This window comes from Chrysemys picta, chromosome 10 (genome assembly GCF_011386835.1).
Source record: "Chrysemys picta bellii isolate R12L10 chromosome 10, ASM1138683v2, whole genome shotgun sequence".
Taxonomy (NCBI): domain Eukaryota; kingdom Metazoa; phylum Chordata; order Testudines; family Emydidae; genus Chrysemys; species Chrysemys picta.
Window position 1 is genome coordinate 29,377,890 of NC_088800.1, and position 19,264 is coordinate 29,397,153.

Consider the following 19,264-nt stretch of genomic DNA (forward strand, 5'->3'; position numbering starts at 1 on the left):
AGCAAATATATTGTGGGGTGATTTTCTTGAGGATAAATGTCTGTGCTTGATAAGTATTAGGACATGAAACAAAAAGCAACCACATTTAACCAATCAACACCCAAGGGGAGAACTGGATAGGGACAGAAGACCTCAACACCAAAGCACTGAACCAAGAGGTAATGCTTCATAATGCTTTGCTTATAGGCTTTTTTTTTTTTTTTTTTAAATGGAGATATCCCATCTCCTCAAACTGGACAGGACCTTGAAAGGTCATTGAGTCCAGGCCCCTGCCTTCACTAGCAGGACCAAGTATTGATTTTGCCCCAGATCCCTAAGTGGCCCCCTCAAGTGAACTCTCAACCCTAGGTTTAGCAGGCCCATGCTCAAACCACTGAGCTATCCCTCCCCCCCTTTGAGCTGGTTTGGAGTATTGGGATATAACAGCACTTCTTTGAAACTGGTATCTTGTTTTGCCACAATTTCAGCTTCCATAAACATTAGTGATGGTTTAGTCACATAATGCCTCAAAAATGTAAAACCATGTGTACCCAACTCAGCAATATCAGTAATTCCATGGAAACTCTGGAACAATGGCTCTGACAGGTTTGACCTGCCCATTCATCTCAGGAAAATATTAACTGTCAATGGATACCTGCATTAAAGTTGCCATTTAAACTAATTTCATTGCTCCTGTAAGAACTGAGAGGAACACAGATCTGCTGTTTACTGTGAGTGACATATCACAGACTAGTGCTAAAAAAGATGGTGACATTTGAAAGGTATCACCACTTCTTTCCCCTTAGTTAAGAGGAACCATGCTGAAGAAGCCCAATGGAGCCTAGGAGCATATTTGAGTGCTAGCAAGGGGAAGCCAATGGTAGTGGAGCTCATAGTATCTGCACAATCAACTGTAAAAGAGCAGCTTACATAGGTGAAGTTTATTTTACAGGTAGAGCTGCCAAGAGCATTACTATTTTCCTCCTCTCCCCCTTCCAGACACATGTATAGATTGAAAGAAGGGCAGCAAGAAATAAACTGAATATAAGAGACAACACTACCTCCATTAATTTTCATCATATTTAATTCAATGTAAGTTTATCCAACTGACAGTTTTCAGTGTAGTGCAGTTTAGTGCTGCAGAAGCCAAGGAGTCTTGCCCCACAATTTAAGACTGGATTGCTATAGAGGACCTTGGAAAGAGGACATGTAGGTGAGAGGTAGGACTTAAGAAAAAAAAAAAAAAGTTGAAAATATGAATTGCCTCATTTAAATAAAAAAAATAATCAGAAAACAAATGTTACATACTTCTAGAATGTTTCCATAATGTCACTGAAGGTTAGTACAAGTAAACATCAGACAACATTTCAATCAGAAAATACTGTTACCAAATCTTCAGCTGATAAGTTAATTACCAGACCTCCTCTTTGGATTTATTTTAAAACCCTGTAATTTTGAGAGCACAAAAATTTTGCCATATACAAATGCTCTCTGAGGTCAAGGCCAAGCAGAAACACTATAACCCTGGAAAGAGTCCTGCAGTGTACTTGTCAAGTGATTTAAGATATTACATTTTTAGTGTTATTGCATACTAATTCTAAAAAGCCACAAATTTACAATTACAGCAGAAAAATTAAGTTTGTGATATCCCAAAGTGAAAAGCAGAAGAGAAACTACATGTAATTAAGATTACAATATTTGGCAATCTACATATTGCCCAAGTAGGTTTAGGTTTACACAAGCACTTTATCTTGCCATAAACATGAAAAAAATTCTTGCTAGCATATTTAGGGATGCTAGTTAGATAGCTAAATTCAGATAACATACAAATATGAGGTAAGCAATTCTTAATTTAATATTTTAATTAGTTTATATTTTCTTCAGGAACAGTAGTCAACTTGTTTAGCTGTGCAACTTAAACCTTTTTTTCATAGAAAAAATACAGTACTTGCAAGCCAAAGGAAATTAAATTACAAATAAACACTGTTCAGTGATCCACTCATTTATTTTACCTTAGTTCAAGGCAGGCTAAGTACAGATACTGTACATTAAAATATGTGCACACAGGGAACGTGTTCCTAGTTCTACCTTTAAGGACCAATTTCTACATTCTTGTTTTAGGCCCTTTCCCAAATTTGATCCTTTGCTGAAGCATGTTTTGTGTGTACTTAAATGTAGAGAGATCCATCTGCAGGCCCCACGTATCCAACTCCTATTAGTAGCACATCTATTAGTGTCCATATTCCCAATCCACCAAAGCTGAAGAGTTTGCCCAGACCTTCCCTCCACTGGCCCAAGTAGAAGCGATCTGCTCCAAATCCACCAAGGGTGATGCTAGGAATACAACATAATTCATTAAAATAGTTGTGGAGAATCCTGAATTTGGATGTCAACTCACCTTTAAATATTTACAGCACACTGATAATAATTTTATATCTTATCATATACAGTCAGGAAACTAGGAATATCTTATGCAAAGTGGCTGGAGGACTTTACAAGCAATAGTGGTAAAAATATTTTGATAGAAATATGTATTAAAAACCACTAGTTTTTAATTTAAAATATTTCTCCAAGTCTTTTGTGAAACTCTGCAGATACAAGATATGAAATAATTTATGTTATTTTAAGCTGCTTTTCATAAGAAAGTTGGCCAGTGAGCTGCTCTGACTTTGGGCTCCAAGTTTCCTGAACTGGCAGGGGCTGGAAAACGCTAGAGAAAGGAGGGGACTCTGCTCCTGCGGTGTTCGGGTAAAGCTTAGTTTCTCCAGCTGCAGGCAGAGAAGGGAATGGTTCTAGCTCCAAAAGAAAGCATGTCTAACAAAACGTCTATTACTTTTTTTGTTCACATAACTTATGATAAATCAGGTAGTACAGGCTCTCATAGCAGCCCTTATATAATTCACCTTTTATGGGAATTTTGAATGAAACTTAACAAAACAAACAGGAAATAGTTCTTGTTTCACAGTCAATTTTTACAAATATATTGAAGTCCTGTGGTAACATCCAAACCACCACAGTGAGTACAATGCTTTGGTGCTTAGTGTGTGAAGAATCAAAAGTTGCAGCCTGGTTTAACAGTATAGCATAGTGGCACCTCTCCCAAGTGATCATTTTGTGTTCCAAGATCTCAGTTCTCTTTTTAAAAGAGTTGATACCTGTCATGAGCCAGCTATAGCTAGTGTAATAACATCTACCCAAGTCTGGAACAACTCTAAAAGAGTTAACTGCCCCATACATCTCAGTTGCCCAATGATAATTTACATCTCAACATTGTTAGCTGTTTCATTGCTCATTAAACTGTGTGAGAAAAGGAAGTGCGGTATTCATAGATTTTGGCTTGTAGAGGCTAAGTGAACCATGGGCCAAATCCAGATCGCCAGATGCTTTTGAATAGACCGCAAAAATATCTTATTTACTTATGATCATCATTATTGTTATTATGACATGAAAAATGTTTCTCTGGAGTCTGGACCTTGACTATAGCTTGACCAAGAAATTTGGACTTTGACAAAAAAAATTGACTGCCCATGATCTACAATGAGCAAAGGTTCATTTTGGCACCATGAGCGGATGCTGTTTGGGAAATACCACCATTGTTTTCTTTCCTCCAGTCAAAGAATCTAATAAAGTCCAGCCAGGGCATCAAGCCTAAAGAGATGGCCAAACTCAGTATTGCATGAATGGTCAGAACAGATTGTTTGTAATTTTGAATATCCGTACAAAGTGTCTCTCATCTTGGTTATTCCCTTAAGCTCATTCTATGGCTAAGGCTTCAAAGAATACCACCTCCCTCCACCCAACACACACATACCTAAATTTGACCCCAGTAGTATGGAAAAAAGCCAACACTAGCCATTTTATATTAAATCATAAGCTTACTTTTGGTTAAAAGTCTCAGAAAATATTAAATATTTTGAACTCAGTTTAGTTGAAGGTTAGGAAATATACCATTGAAAAGAGAAACCCATTTAAGTTAACAGGTTTCAGAGTGGTAGCCATGTTAGTCTGTATCAGCAAAAAGAATGAGGAGTACTTGTGGCATCTTAGAGACTAACAACTTTATTTGAGCATAAGCTTTCGTGGTCTACAGCCCACTTCATCGGATGCATGCAGTGGAAAATACAGTAGGAAGATTTTTTTATATACATACACACACACACACACACACACACACACACACACACACACACAGAGAGAGAACATGAAAAAATGGGTGTTGCCATACCAACTGTAACAAGAGTAATTAATTAAGGTGAGCTATTATCAGCAGGAGGAAAAAAACTTTTGTAGTGATAATCAGGATGGCCCATTTCCAACAGTTGACAAGAAGGTGTGAGTAACAGTAGGGGGGAAAAAATTAGCATGGGGAAACAGTTTTTACTTTGTATAATGACCCATCCACTCCCAGTATTTATTCAAGCCTAATTTAATGGTGTCTAGTTTGCAAATTAACTCCAATTCTGCAGTTTCTCGTATACCATCATAGGATCTAATCACACCAGCCACACAATCAGAGGCTCGTTCACCTGCACATCTACCAATATGATATGTGCCAGCAATGCCCTTCTGCCATGTACATTGGCCAAACCAGACTATCTCTATGCAAAAGAATAGACAGACACAAATCAGACATCAAGAATTATAACATTCAAAAACCAGTCGGAGAACACTTCAACCTCCTTGGTCACTCAGTTACAGATCTCAAAGTTGGAATACGCCAACAAAAAAACTTCAAAAACCGATTCCAACGAGAAACTGGGAGTGGATGGGTCATTATACAAAGTAAAAGCTGTTTCCCCATGCTAAATTTTTTCCCCCTACTGTTACTCACACCTTCTTGTCAACTGTTGGAAATGGGCCATCCTGATTATCACTACAAAAGTTTTTTTTCTCCTGCTAATAGCTCACCTTAATTAATTACTCTCGTTACAGTTGGTATGGCAACACCCATTTTTTCATGTTCTCTGTGCATATATATATCTGCCTACTGTATTTTCCACTGCATGCATCCGATGAAGTGGGTTTTAGCCCACGAAAACTTATGCTCAAATAAATTTGTTAGTCTCTAAGGTGCCACAAGTACTCCTCATTCTTTTTCCATTTAACGAAAGGCATTCATATACAATTTGAACTTGAAGTTCTGCAATACTTTGAATGTACCTTAGTGCCAAGGCTGTAGACCATTTATAGCCTCCAGTCCAGTTGCAGTAAAGCATCTTAGGAAAGACACGATTACCTGGGAAGAGAAATGAAATACATTCAAATCCTAATGCCATGAACAAAGGCCAAAGATTGACTCAGGAACTGAAATCTGAGGTGCAAATATGCCAAATTACTCTTCACAACAAATATCTGTTCTGCATTTAAATAGCATCAGTAACTCAACCTGTCTTTTCTGATGAGACCACAGTATGAATGCCTGAACACTATCTCCATTTCCTATACTTTCCTAGATTGGTGTTGCTTTGGTGGAAACCTAATTAAGGAAAATCAAGAGCCAAGTCTATTGATTTAGATCCTATATTAAATTTCTTGTGATTTCAAATGTTAATTGACAGGATGTTTTTAATGTATGCCATAAATAACACCTCAATGCAAATTCTGTTGACGCTGCATCAAATAATTCCATTAAAGAAAGTGAACACAGGAGAGAAAACACTCCCAATAACCCTAATGTAAGACTTCTGTTGTACTGTTGAGACCATGGTTCTAAGCATATCATAAGTTTAAAATATTAAGTGTCAGACTAGAAAATGAAACTAAACAATGCACAGTATCTCAATAAAAAACTAGACATTGAAATAAGTTATATGCACATTTATCCACTAAACTGAACAAACAAAGTATGTTCAAGAGTTCTTCACAAAAGAATCCTCTCTAAACCATTCATTCGTAGACCAACTTACCTAGACAATGAATATGATCATGCACTGTACAAGTGGCATTATATCGTTGTCTTGGACAAGAGACTGTCATGCAACTTGTAGAATTGGTACACACATAATCAGTAGGTTCAAGCTGCCAGCAAAACTGGCAAGTCATGTTGATTGTGAAGTTCTCCACTTCATTGTTTCTCTGATCCTATATAAGAAGAGTATTATCAATGTAAATAATCTTAAACATTGTATCAAGAATGTTTCACAGGATATAAATAAATACTTCTCACAGATTTCACTGCTGTGCAAAGACAGAACAACAAGATTGACAAGCTGTTTTATTTGCTACCTATACATTATATTCAGCACTTAGATAGTTGGGAATGGATACTAGAGAAGTGTTAAAGACATAATTATACTTGCTTGTAACTGTATTTATGCCTAGAAATTTGTTTTGTAACATATTTATGAGTTTTAGGACATAATTTAAACTATACTGTACCTTTAACAAGTGACAAATTCCAACTACAAAGAAATAGGTTAATTACTTACAACACAATGAATTTGTGGCTTAATCTTGCAATCAAAAGTGGCTGGCTTCCCATATACGCAGGAGAAGTTTGTTTTACATGTCATGCAGTCTGGAGGCAATTTGCTGCACAGCCCATTGCTGGGACACTTACTCACATAAGATGGAATCTCCGTAGTCTCTGAAGGGTGAAAGGATTTGTTAAGAATAAGAGCTTCAGCATTACCTACACTACAGTATAGGCATACACGTCTACTGTATGTTACTTTAAATAATTTCATAATAAAGTACTCTCCACTTACAGCAAACAAACCAGTATCTCATCTATTAAGGCATTCCGCCTCTAACAGTAACCAGTATCAGCTGCTTCCAAAGGAAGAACCCTGCAGCAGAGGTCAGCAGCAGCCAGCATTGGCCATACACCATATAACAGCATTTATAAGTCCATTGCTACCTTGTCCCAACATGCCATCAGCTCCACCTTCTGAGACACCCGGTCTATCAGCCACTACTCCCTCCTGAAAGCACAGGGCTGGAGCACACAAGCACAGATTGGAGAGCATCAGCTCCTGTGACCTCCTGCAGAGAGTGAAGATTCTTCCCCCTCATATTTGTCACCTCCAAACCTGGGAAATGGATCAAGATCCTGACGCCAGTCTTCCCCCTCCCACCACGGTCTGCATCAGTTCTGTGTGAAGTATGAGAGTCTAAATCAGTTGGGGGAAGGGCAGAATGAAGTGGTCTATGTTGTGGGGAGCACCAAAATTAATTGGTGGGTGTTTTCAGCAGTGGGAAAAGCACCGACACATCCCAACACTCTCCTTACCCATACCTCCCAGCTCAGAGGTATGGGTACCACAGAGCCAAATCTGACCCCTGCCCTCCAGTAAAATGTATGGGAAAATCTGTCCCAGGGAAAATTTCTTCATACCCTAAGAAGATCAAAGGTCAGTTTATAACCTGAAGCTTGAAGGTTTATATTCCTTCCAAAGCCATTTAAATATTTTACAGTTCTAACTTTGGATGCTTATTATCCATATAAACATGGAATCCTTTTCTCTCTCTCTCTCTTTTTTTTCTTCCAATCAGGCTATGCTTTAAGCCTCGGTAATATCTTGTACAATAAAATCCTGTCTAATTATGCACTACACAAAAATATTCCACTTTCCATAAAGTTATGAATTTGCCACCATTCAATTTAACTGAATGTCCTTTTGTTTTAGATGAATAGTGCCTAAGACCAGAAGGGATCACCGTGATCCTCTAGTCTGCATAACACAGCCCATAGAACGTTCTTGAATTAATTCCTGTTTCAACTACAGCATCTCTTTTCGAAAAACATGCAATCTTGATTTAAAAATTGCCAGTGATAGAGAAGCCACCACAAACCTTGGTAAGTTGTTTCAATTATTAATTGCCCTCATTGTTAAAATAATATGCACCTTATTTAAAGTCTGAATGTGTCTAGTTTCAACTTCTAGCCATTAGATCTTGTTATACCTTTGTCTGCTAGACTGAAGAGCCCATTAGCAAATATTTGTCCCCCACATAGCACTTACAGACTGTAATCAAGTCATCCCTTAACCTTCTTTGTTAAGCTAAATAGATTGAACTATTTGAGCTGTATGGCAAGTTTTCCACTCCTTTAATTGTTCTCGTGGCTCTTCTCTGAACCCTCTCCAATTTATCAACAACCCTCTTAAATTGTAGACACCAGAACAGGACACACTATTCCAGTAGCGGTCATATTAATCTCAATACAGAGATAGCACTAACCCTACTCCCTACTACTTGAGATTCCTGTTTATGCCTCCAAGGATCATAAAAGACAATTTTGGCCACAGCATTGCCTTGGGAGCTTACACTCAGCTGATTATTCACCTGGACCCTCAAGTCCTTTTCAGAGTCACTACTTCCCAGGATAAAGTCCTCCATCACGTAAGTATGGCCTACATTTTTGGTTCCTACACGAACAATTTTACATTTGACAGCTTACCAAGTGATCCAGATTGCTCTATATCAGTGACCTGTCCTCTTCATTATTTACCACTCACCCAATCTGTCATTTGAAAACTTTATCAGTAGTGACTTTGTTTTATTTCACATTAATAAAAATATTAAATAGCAAAGGGCTTATATCATGAGAAATATAAAATACATGTCCCTGTAGTTTCTACTTACCCTTTTTGAGATGGGGTAACCAGAACTGAATACAGTATTACAGGTTACGTTACTGGTTTATATAATGGGGATAGTATTTTCCATATTAGAATGCTTAAGGAACAGGATGGATAACAACACTGTTTGCTTTTATGACTGCTGATGAGCAGTGAGCTGTCCAAAATGACATCCAGGTCTTTCTCCCCCATCTCCAGTTAACAGAGATAATTTAGAACAAGTAATTAGAAGGTGTCTGAGTAGTTTAAAATTTTCCCTCCAGTGTTCACAAAACAATTTCATCATCCAGTGTGTTCTTCATTCACTTAGCTTCATTTAATATTCTTCATGGTCTTCTCTGGTTTTGACCTACCTAAATAATTTTGTGCTGTCTGTAAAGTTCTGACATCTCAGCCCTTTTTGAGATTAATACATTAACCACCACTAGCCTTAGTGGAGTGACACAAGGTTCTGTACTGCTACCTTAACTTTTTGCCATGATGAAAATTGAATCAATATATCTATCCAAAGACCTCAAAGTGTTTAAACATTAATAGGATCTCAAACATATTTACAGAGTTCTATTAGCCAATATCATATTTTCAGAATGCTGTATAGTCATGCTAAGTTGTATAACTATAAAATGTACTCTCAGAATGCTTTGTATTGATAATAGATTTCTTGTGGAAATTTACTTGGCATTAAACTGCTGTAACCTCTCTTTCCTGTGCATGTGTATCATCTGTCAGAATAAGATGGATATTCTGTTGAGTCTCTCCAATAATGAGCAGTGTGCTAGGTATGGCTGGTAAAGAGGTCTTTGTCCTCTATAAAATATATACAGTACTAAATAGAGGAAGGGTGTACAGTCTTTGGTAATGCTCTAGAATTTGTTTACAACAGATCGAAGATTCCACAAGAAGAATATAAACAGAAGCAGAATTGAGCTAATATTTTTGAACAGACGAAAGATGTAAACACTGTAAGACTGTTCCCCATATTGGTAGTATATTAAACTTTCTGTATCGTGCTTATCTATCTTGATTAATAAACTGATTGAGCCTGGTTATCTGACATCATAACAGTAAAGGCACTGAACTCTGAACAACTGTTTTTATTACTGTTAAATTACTAGTCAGTTTGGACACTTTTACTCTCTTTCATAAACACTCAAGCTACAAGTGTCAAAATGACATAACTTTTTAACACGACTTCTGCTTCTTATACTAGAGTCATAAATGCCAGTTATTAACAGTAGCATATTTTACATTAAATTTATAGTTCACTGGCTGGGACCTCCCACTGTGCTCTCCCGTCCACCAAGTTTATTCTTCACCCAAGCCTCCCCAAGGGCACTACCCATGCAAACCCATAAAAGCAGAAAAATGATCAGTAAGAGACCTTGGTTCTCTACCTGGCTCTGCTATGGACCTGCTGTGTGACCCTGGCCAAGTCACTCTAACCATATCTGCATGTGTCTTATCTCCCACCCTTTATCTGTTCTTGTCTGTTTAGAATGTAAGCCTTCTGAGGCAGAACTGTCTTACTACGTTTGTGCAATGGGGCTGATTTCAGTTGGGGTCTTTAGGTGCTAACAAAAGTTATTTGAGTTAAGGGGATCTTAAGAATGTGTAAATATAAGAATGGCCATGCTGAGTCAGACCAATGGTCCATCTAACCCAGTTTCCTGTCTTCCAACAGCAGCCAGTGCCAGATGCTTCAGAGGGAATCAACAGAACAGGGCAATCATCAAGTGATCCATCCAGTCATCCAAGGCCAGGTTCTGGCAGTCAGAGGTTTAGATAAACATAGTGCATGAGAAATAGCCATTCACGGACCTATCCTCCATGAACTTACCTAATTGTTTTTTGAATCTAGCTATACTTTTGGCCTTCACAACATACCATGGCAATGAATGCCACAGGATGACTGTAGATTGTGTGAAATATTCTTATATTTGTTTTAAACATGGATGCCTATTAATTTCATTGGGCGGTCCCTGGTTCTTGTGTTATGTGAAGGGGTAAATAACACTTCCCTATTCACTTTCTCCACACCATTCATGATTTTATAGACCTTTGTCATATCCCACTCAGTCATCTCTTTGTTCAGCTTAGAAGCCACAGTCTTTTAAAAATCTCTTTTTATATTGAAGCTGTTCCATACCCTTAATCATTTTTGTTGCCCTTCTCTGCACCTCTTCCAACTGCAATTGTAATATCTTTTTTGAGATGGGGCAACCAGAACTGCATGTAGCATTCAAGGAGTCATGTATCTTATTTATTTCACAAATGCCAACATCCACACATCACATTAGCCACTCACTGACCTATTCCGCCCATCCCCAAGGAACCCATTTCCAACTCACGTCCAGAAAACTTAATTCTAACCTAATACTTTCTCCACAAAACTCCTAAGTCATCACACACTTACCCAGTGCACATTTGTGAATAGTAAGTATGTAAATACTGTGGAGAGTAGAGTTGAAGTTTTGCATAACAGTGAATTACCTACATTTGAATTGTGTGTGAGGTGGAGGCGGATTCTTATGGAAGCACAATGAAGCAATTAAAATACCTGATTTTAATCAAGATTTAAATCAATGTTAATCTTGTTTTGCATGCGTCCTTTAGCTGTTTTCCTAAATGAAGGTTTATTCTCATTGGTAGCTAACCATTAAAACATGCTGATTTGCATCTTAGGCTATGGCTACACTGGTGCTTTACAGCGCTGCAACTTTCTCGCTCAGGGGTGTGAAAAAACACACCCCTGAGCGCAGCAAGTTACAGCACTGTAAAGTGCCAGTGTAATCCCCTCGTGCACTTCACACTTGCACTTCAAAGCGCTGCCACGGGAGCGCTCCCGTGGCAGCACTTTGAAGTTTCGAGTGTAGCCACGGCCTTAATATAGCCTTTACACTACACAAACTTCTCTTTGCTTATCAGGAGGATACACTATGTCTATACACATTTAAGCAATTTTATAGCTTAATGTTTTCAGATTCTTAATTTACTTTTTTACTTGTAAACGTATGAATGACGCATCTCTTATTTACTAGATTAATTTTTACTCATGCTTTGTGCTAATCTGCATTTGGATAGAAATATGGCTAATGTGACATGCAGGTGTCAAGTCTGTGAATGTAGGTTTCCTTAAATTATCATGTGGGGTTTGCATGGATGGGTTTTTCATTTACACAACCCTAACTAGCAGTTATAGGCTTTTGGAAAATAATTCATGGTGCCTCAGGGTATGTCTACACTGTGATCAAAACTCATGTCTGGCCTGTGCTGCCTGACTCAGGCTCGGGGCGATCATGCTAAGGGGCTGTTTAACAGTGGTGTAGACGCTGGTTTTGGGCTTCTAGGACCCCACGAGGTGGAGGGTCCCAGAGTTTGGGCTGGACCCTGAGTCCCAGCTTCTACACCACAATTAAAAAGCTCTTTAGCCCGAGCTGCACAAGCCCAAGTCAGCTGGTGCTGGCCAGCTGTGGATATCTAACTGCAATGTAGACATATCCACAGGGGGCAGTGTATCTTTTAATGATTAAATACTCTGTACAGTTAGTTTTCTAATACCTCATTCAAGAATTTTACTATTAAACTCAGGACTATTAGGGAAAAGGCTTGTATGGATATCATTGGAACAGTTTACCAAGGGTTGTGGTGGATTCTCTAACACTAACTATTTTGAATCAAAATTCAAGACTATGTTTTTCTAAAAGATATGCTGCATGCATTATTTTGGGAAATTCTATGGCCTGTGTGATATAGGAGGTCAGACTACATTATCACAAGTAACAGAGGGTCCTGTGGCACCTTTAAGACTAACAGAAGTATTGGGAGCATGAGCTTTCGTGGGTAAGAACCTCACTTCTTCAGATGCAACCCTAACCCTTGCATCTGAAGAAGTGAGGTTCTTGGGAGCATAAGCTTTTGTGGGTAAGAACCTCACTTCTTCAGATGCAAGGGTTAGGGTTGCATCTGAAGAAGTGAGGTTCTTACCCACGAAAGCTCATGCTCCCAATACTTCTGTTAGTCTTAAAGGTGCCACAGGACCCTCTGTTGCTTTTTACAGATTCAGACTAACATGGCTACCCCTCTGATTATCACAAGTGTCCTTTTGGGCCTTGGAATCTATAAATCTATTGTTTTCTTAGGAGCTTCTGTAGAAGAACAGACACTGGTACCTGTTGCTCTAGTATATGGAGTATTTGTACTTGGAGATGTTACACCTTTTGTAGAGACAAACTGTTGTTTCGAGTGCTCTGTTGTCATCAAGGAACCTGCTATAAGAAAAATTAACAGATTCAATGCACTTCCGTTACTGTTAAGAGGATATAATAATCCTAGAATTTAACTGGTCTTCAAACACTGTTTAATCCCAGCACTCTAATATAAAACATCACGCTGCATTCTTGACATCAAGGGTCATCTCTGGGATAAAATTAATATTTAAAAAGCTCCACAGATTCCCCTACTTTGTTCATTAGGATTTTGCACTTTACTCCATTTAAGACAATAAAAATCCATTTTAATCAGTTTCGCTCTTAAATTCTTGTGACTTAGTAGGAAACTACAGTATTTGGAATGCAAATATTACCGTATACTGTCTATTACAGAATAAAAATAATTAAACATCAAGTAACGCACTCGCCATTTTAGTAGAAAAACTGCACCACAGAATTCGCTGGAGACTATTGCCCCAATTCTGCAAACACTTACTAAATATTCTACTCTGCTCATATAAGTAGTTCGATTGACTTGGTGGGACTAATCACGTTCATAACTACTTGAAAAAACACAAATTATACCCATAATGCATGATCACACAGGTTATGTGGTGCACACCAGGATGGGAAAATAAACATGTGGCCTGTGTTGAGAAACCCAAAATATCTTATAAACAACATGTTAACACTTTTCAAGACAAGGAATCCGTCTAAACAGCACTATCTAAAAGTCATTTTAATCTACCCGTTTGTTGAAAATTCTCATTAGTCCCATAAAAGTCTAATTCTTTCTTGAGTCCTTAACTCTTGGCCACAGCAAGATTCCTGTGGCAATGAGTTCCACAGATGAATTATACACTGTACAAAATTATTTCTTTATATCACTTTGACATTTGTTGTTTATATTGCTAATTAATTACACTCCCACAATGCAGCAACCTCCCCAAAAGAGGCAGGCAGACCACCGGCACACAGCGCAGCAGCACGGAGAAAAAGGAACCCCGGTTTATGGCAATCGGGTCCATAGGCCGGGGTCATGTTATCACAGAGCAGGCAGGGCCCTGGGCTCAGGCTGGGCCAAGTCCTACGGGCACCGTCAGCCCGAGCTCGGACAGCACGGGTGGCTACATGAGGACACCAGGGCAGTGGGGTGGGCGCACGGGACGCCGGCGCGGACGCAATGGCCTCTCCTACCAGACTACGACCGGGGAGGGCAAAGCCGGCGGGAGTGTGCACGGAGGGTAGCGGGGAGCCGCCTTGCCAGGCCCTTAGGCGGCGGGTGGCAGACGAGCCCCGAGGAGGGCGGGAGGCGACCGCACTCACCGCGGCCCGAGAGCACGTAGAGCTGAGAAACAAAGAGCGCGACGCTACAGAGCCGCTTCAAGGCCGACAGCACAGACACCGCCAGTGCCACCATCTTGGCTCCATCCGGGGCCTCGCCGTCCCCTTCCCGGCAGGCGCAGAGCGCGTAGACCCAACTCGCCCGTCCTCCTATGACTTATCAGCCGCCCCTCCCTCAGCGCCTGCGTCTGACAGCCCTGCGGCCCGGCCCCTCCCCCAGCGCCTCTGTCTGATAGTCCTGCCGCCCCGCGCCTCCCCTCCCTCAGCGCCCCGTCTGACAGCCCTGCCGCCCCGCGTCCCCTCAGCGCCCCTGTCTGAGAACCCTGCCGCCTCCCCTCCCTCAGTGCCCCGTCTGACAGCCCTGCCGCCCCGCCCCTCCCTCAGCGCCCAGTCTGAGAGCCCTGCGGCCCCGCCCCGCTCCTGCCTCAGCGCCCCCGTCTGACAGCCCTGACGCCCCTCTCTCAGCGCCCCGTCTAACAGCCCTGCAGCCCCGCCCCACCCCTGCCTCAGTACCCCGTCTGAAAGCCCTGCCGCCCCTCCCCTCCGCGCCCCCGTCTGACAGCCCTGCAGCCCCGCCCCACCCCTGCCTCAGTGCCCTGTCAGACAGCCCTGCGGCCCCGCCACGCACCTGCCTCAGTACCCCGTCTGAAAGCCCTGCCGCCCCTCCCCTCAGCGCCCCCATCTGATAGCCCTGCCACCCCGCGCCTCCCTCAGTGCCCCCGTCTGAGAGCCCTGCTGCCCCACCCCTCCCTCAGCGCCCCGTCTGACAGCCCTGCCACCCTGCCCCTCCCTCAGTGCCCCCGTCTGAGAGCCCTGCTGCCCCACCCCTCCCTCAGCGCCCCGTCTGACAGCCCTGCCGCCCCGTGTCCCCTCAGCGCCTGCATCTGACAGCCCTGCGGCTCAGCCCCTCCCCTCAGTGCCCCCATCTGATAGCCCTGCCACCCCGCGCCTCCCTCAGCGCCCCCTTCTGACAGCCCTGCGCCCCTCCCTCAGCGCCCCCGTCTGAGAGTCCTGCCACCCTGCCCCTCCCTCAGTGCCCCCGTCTGAGAGCCCTGCTGCCCCTCCCTCAGCGCCCCCCTCCGAGAGCCCTGCCACCCCACGCCTACCTCAGTGCCCCTCCCTCAGCGACCCGTTTGATAGCCCTGTCACCCTGCCCCATGCCTCAGCACCCTGTCTGAAAGCCCTACCACTGCGCCTCATCTGATAGTGTAAAACTGATAAATGAAATTGTTTTTAATTGTTCACTTTATTAATGTAACTTCATAAGTAAAGTTTTATGAATGAAACAACATTCATTCATAAAACCGGTTACCCCAATAACAGGCTAATTGACAATTAAGATGCTTGTTAAGAGCCATAGCTGTTCAGCCAATTACCCTTGTAAGTTTCACTGTCAATCCAATTCATGCTTAAATCACTGAGGCCTTGGCTACACTGGCGCTGTACAGCACTGCAACTTGCTGTGCTCAGGGGTGTGAAAACGCCCCCCCTCCCCGAGCGCAGCGAGTACAGCACTGTAAAGCGCCAGTGTAATCAGAGCCTGCAGTGCTGCACGCTTGCTCACAGCGCTGCAAGCTATTCCCCTCGGAGAGGTGGAGTACATACAGCGCTGCGGGAGAGCTCTCGCAGCGCTGGTGGTGCGACTACACTTGCGCTTCACAGCGCTGCCGCGGCAGCACTGGGAAGTCCAGAGTGTAGCCAAGGCCTGAGGCCTGGTCTACACTACGGGTTTAGGTCGACTTCAGCAGCGTTAAATCGAATTAAGCCTGGACACGTTCACACAACGAAGCCCTTTCTTTCGACTTAAAGGGCCCTTTAAACCGGTTTCTTTACACCACCTTCGATGAGGGGATTAGCGATAAAATCGGCATTTGCGGGTCGGAATTGGGGTAGTGTGGACGGAATTCAACGTTATTGGCCTCCGGGAGCTATCCCACAGTGCTTCATTGTGACCGCTCTGGACAGCACTCTCAACTCAGATGCACTGACCAGGTAGACAGGAAAAGACCCGCGAACGTTTGAATTTCATTTCCTGTTTGCTCAGCGTGGAGAGCACAGGTGACCACGCAGAGCTCATCAGCGCAGGTAACCGTGATGGAGTCCAAGGATCGCAAAAGAGCTCCAGCATGGACCGAACGGGAGGTACGGGATCTGCTCGCCATATCGGGAGATGAATCAGTGCTAGCTGAACTCCGTAGCAGTAAAAGAAATGGCAAAGTATTAGAAAAGGTCTCCAAGGCCATGAAGGACTGAGGCCATAACAGGGACACACAGCAGTGCCGCGTGAAAATTAAGGAGCTACGGCAAGCCTACCACAAAGCCAAAGAAGCAAATGGAAGGTCCGGGGCAGAGTCGCAAACTTGCCGCTTCTACGCGGAGCTGCATGCCATTCTAGGGGGTGCAGCCACCACTACCCCAACCGTGTGCTATGACTCCGTCAATGGAGAAACACACAGGGAAGAGGGTTCGGGGAACAAGGAAGATGAGGATGGAGGTAATGTAGATAGCTCACAGCAGCAAGGAAGCGGAGAAACCGGTTTCCCCAACAGCCAGGATATGTTTGTCACCCTGGACCTGGAACCAGTAACCCCCGAACTCACCCAAGACCCTGAGGGCACACAGGAGACCTCTGGTGAGTGTACCTTTGTAAATATTACACATGGTTTAAAAGCAAGCATGTTTAATGATTAATGATTAATTTGCCCTGGCAAACGCGGCCAGTACAGCTACTGGAAACGTCTGTTAACGTGTATGGGGATGGAGCGGAAATCCTCCAGGGACATCTCCAGAAAGCTCTCCTTCATGTACTCCCAAAGCCTTTGCAAAAGGTTTCTGGGGAGGGCTGCCTTATCCCATCCGCCATGGTAGGACACTTTATCACGCCAGGCCAGTAGCACGTAGTCTGGAATCATTGCATAACAAAGCATGGCAGCGTATGGTCCCAGTGTTTGCTGGCATGCAGGTCTGAGCGAGTCAGTAAGCTGCGCCAGCGCGCTTTTAAACGTCCAAATGCACATTCCACCACCATTCGGCAATTGCTCAGCCTATAGTTGAACAGGTCCTGACTCCTGTCCAGGCTGCCTGTGTACGGCTTCATGAGCCATGGCATTAAGGGGTAGGCTGGGTCCCCAAGGATCACAATAGGCATTTCAACATCCCCAACGGTTACTTTCTGGTCCGGGAAGAAAGTCCCTTCCTCCAGCTTTCGAAACAGACCAGAGTGCCTGAAGACGCGAGCATCATGTACCTTTCCTAGCCATCCCACGTTGATGTTGGTGAAACGTCCCTTGTGATCCACCAGGGCTTGCAGCAGCATTGAAAAGTACCCCTTGCGGTTTATGTACTCAGTGGCTTGGTGCTCCGGTGCCAAGATAGGGATATGGGTTCCGTCTATGGCCCCACCACAGTTTGGGAATCCCATTTCAGCAAAACCATCCACTATTGCCTGCACGTTTCCCAGAGTCACTACCCTTGATATCACCAGGTCTTTGATTGCCCTGGCAACTTGGATCACAGCAGCCCCCACAGTAGATTTGCCCACTCCAAATTGATTCCCGACTGACCGGTAGCTGCCTGGCGTTGCAAGCTTCCACAGGGCTATCGCCACTCGCTTCTCAACTGTGAGGCCTGCTCTCATCCTGGTATTCTGGCGCTTCAGGGCAGGGGAAAGCAAGTCACAAAGTTCCATGAAAGTGCCCTTACGCATGTGAAAGTTTCGCAGCCACTGGGAATCATCCCACACCTGCAGCACGATGCGGTCCCACCAGTCTGTGCTTGTTTCCCAGGCCCAGAATCGGCGTTCCACGCCATGAACCTGCCCCAGTAACACCATGATTTCCACATTGCTGGGGCCTGTGCCTTGTGAGTGGTCTATGTCCATTTCAATTTCCTCATCACTCTCTTCGCCGTGCTGCAATCGCCTCCTCGGCTGGTCCGGGTTTCGCCTTGGCATGTCCTGGCTCTGCATATACTCCAGGACAATGCGCGTGGTGTTCATAGTGCTCATAATTGCCGCGGTGATCTGAGCGGGCTCCATGATCCCAGTGCTAGCTATGGTGCCTGGTCTGAAAAAAGGCGCGAAACTAGTATCTGACGGACCAGGAGAAGGAGGGAGGGCCGAGTGACGACATGGCGTACAGGTACAGGGAATTAAAATCAAGAAAGGTGGCTGTGCATCAGGGAGAAACACAAACAACTGTCACACAGAATGGTCCCCCCCAAAGATTAAACTGAAAACCCTGGGTTTAGCAGGCCGTTGATTTCACGGAGGGAGGGGAAGCAAATGAATACAGAACAAATCTATTTTTTACATCTTAAGCTGGCAGCCGTGTAGATAAATCTCTGATAATTTTTATATGACTTTACATTGTGCCTCTTCATATAACCTTGTGGTGGGTCTACCCACGTGTGACCTCTGTTTTCATGGGACTTTGTATCAAAGCCTTATTTAGAAACTTTGCATTGCCCTTGGTATAATATTATAGCCCCTAAGGATAGAATCAGATAGAAGAAAAACTTCTTTTTGCTAGCAGTAGAACAAGAGCTCTCCCCCCCCACCCACTCTTAATCAATTGCCCTGTTGAATGAATGAGGTGTGGATGAGCAAGGCATGGAAGGCAGCACCTCCAGACAGCCTCAACTGTTGGAGAGGGGCTGGGAGCCAGACCCAAGGACAATAAAATGTGTCAAGTGGGCTCATTAAAGACAAGCAGACATACCGCGGCCTCGGGGGTTAGAAGCAAGCACCTTCTTTTGAAAACACCCTCTTTGCAGCATTGGGACAACACTCAAAAGAAAGCAGCACAAAGGACCAATGGACACAGACACAGAGTTTGAATCTGGTATAGATTTGCATAAGAGGAAAGCTGCTATAAAAGTGAGGTGTCTTGCAGAGGACCCCGGGTCTTGTCTTGTCAACATGGGAGCATCGATCCGGATCGGCAGAAGCCCAGCTCCACCCCCCTCCCCCATCTAACTCACCTGGCCAGTGCAGTTAAGGGGAGCAGCTAATTGGTAACAACAAGATGGAGTGTGTTTGTGTGTGTGTGTGAGTGTAAGTGTAATATATTATATGCATATGATACAGTGTTAATGAATACATGTATTACTAATAAATGTGGCGTTTTGCCTTATTCCCCCTGAAAAGATCCT

At 43.3% G+C, this 19,264-nt stretch overlaps 1 protein-coding gene and 1 long non-coding RNA gene across 6 annotated transcripts; one reads left to right on the forward strand and one right to left on the reverse strand.

Moving 5' to 3' along the window:
* Positions 1–25: 25 nt before the first annotated feature.
* On the forward strand, positions 26–11,287 carry LOC135973938 (uncharacterized). The gene is made up of 2 exons (XR_010591049.1): positions 26–158; positions 7,608–11,287. It is a non-coding gene; the product is annotated as an uncharacterized LOC135973938 (long non-coding RNA).
* TM2D3 (TM2 domain containing 3) lies at positions 1,046–14,333 on the reverse strand. Of its 5 annotated transcripts, none has more exons than XM_042853848.2 (6): positions 14,096–14,333; positions 12,731–12,826; positions 6,543–6,565; positions 5,886–6,060; positions 5,140–5,215; positions 1,046–2,313 (listed from the first exon to the last, which is right to left on the reverse strand). In XM_042853848.2, exons 1-6 carry the CDS (start codon positions 14,187–14,189, stop codon positions 2,148–2,150), a joined length of 630 nt encoding a protein of 209 aa, XP_042709782.1. In that variant the 5' UTR covers positions 14,190–14,333; the 3' UTR covers positions 1,046–2,147. The 5 variants fall into 5 exon arrangements, with proteins under 5 accessions (XP_042709782.1, XP_023957598.1, XP_005285032.1 ...); XM_024101830.3 differs by having other exon boundaries at positions 12,731–12,829; positions 14,096–14,323; XM_005284975.4 differs by having other exon boundaries at positions 6,408–6,565; positions 14,096–14,322.
* Between the last annotated feature and the right edge of the window lie 4,931 nt (positions 14,334–19,264).

Excerpts from the sequence above, each read along its gene's own strand:
- TM2D3 (XM_005284974.4), bottom strand. The coding sequence starts at position 14,189 with ATGGTGGCACTGGCGGTGTCTGTGCTGTCGGCCTTGAAGCGGCTCTGT. Across the intron at positions 12,830-14,095 it reads CTACGTGCTCTCGGGCCGCG|CAGGTTCCTTGATGACAACA; the intron begins GTGAGTGCGGTC and ends TTTTTCTTATAG. Across the intron at positions 5,216-5,885 it reads TGATCATATTCATTGTCTAG|GTAATCGTGTCTTTCCTAAG; the intron begins GTAAGTTGGTCT and ends TTCTCTTCCCAG.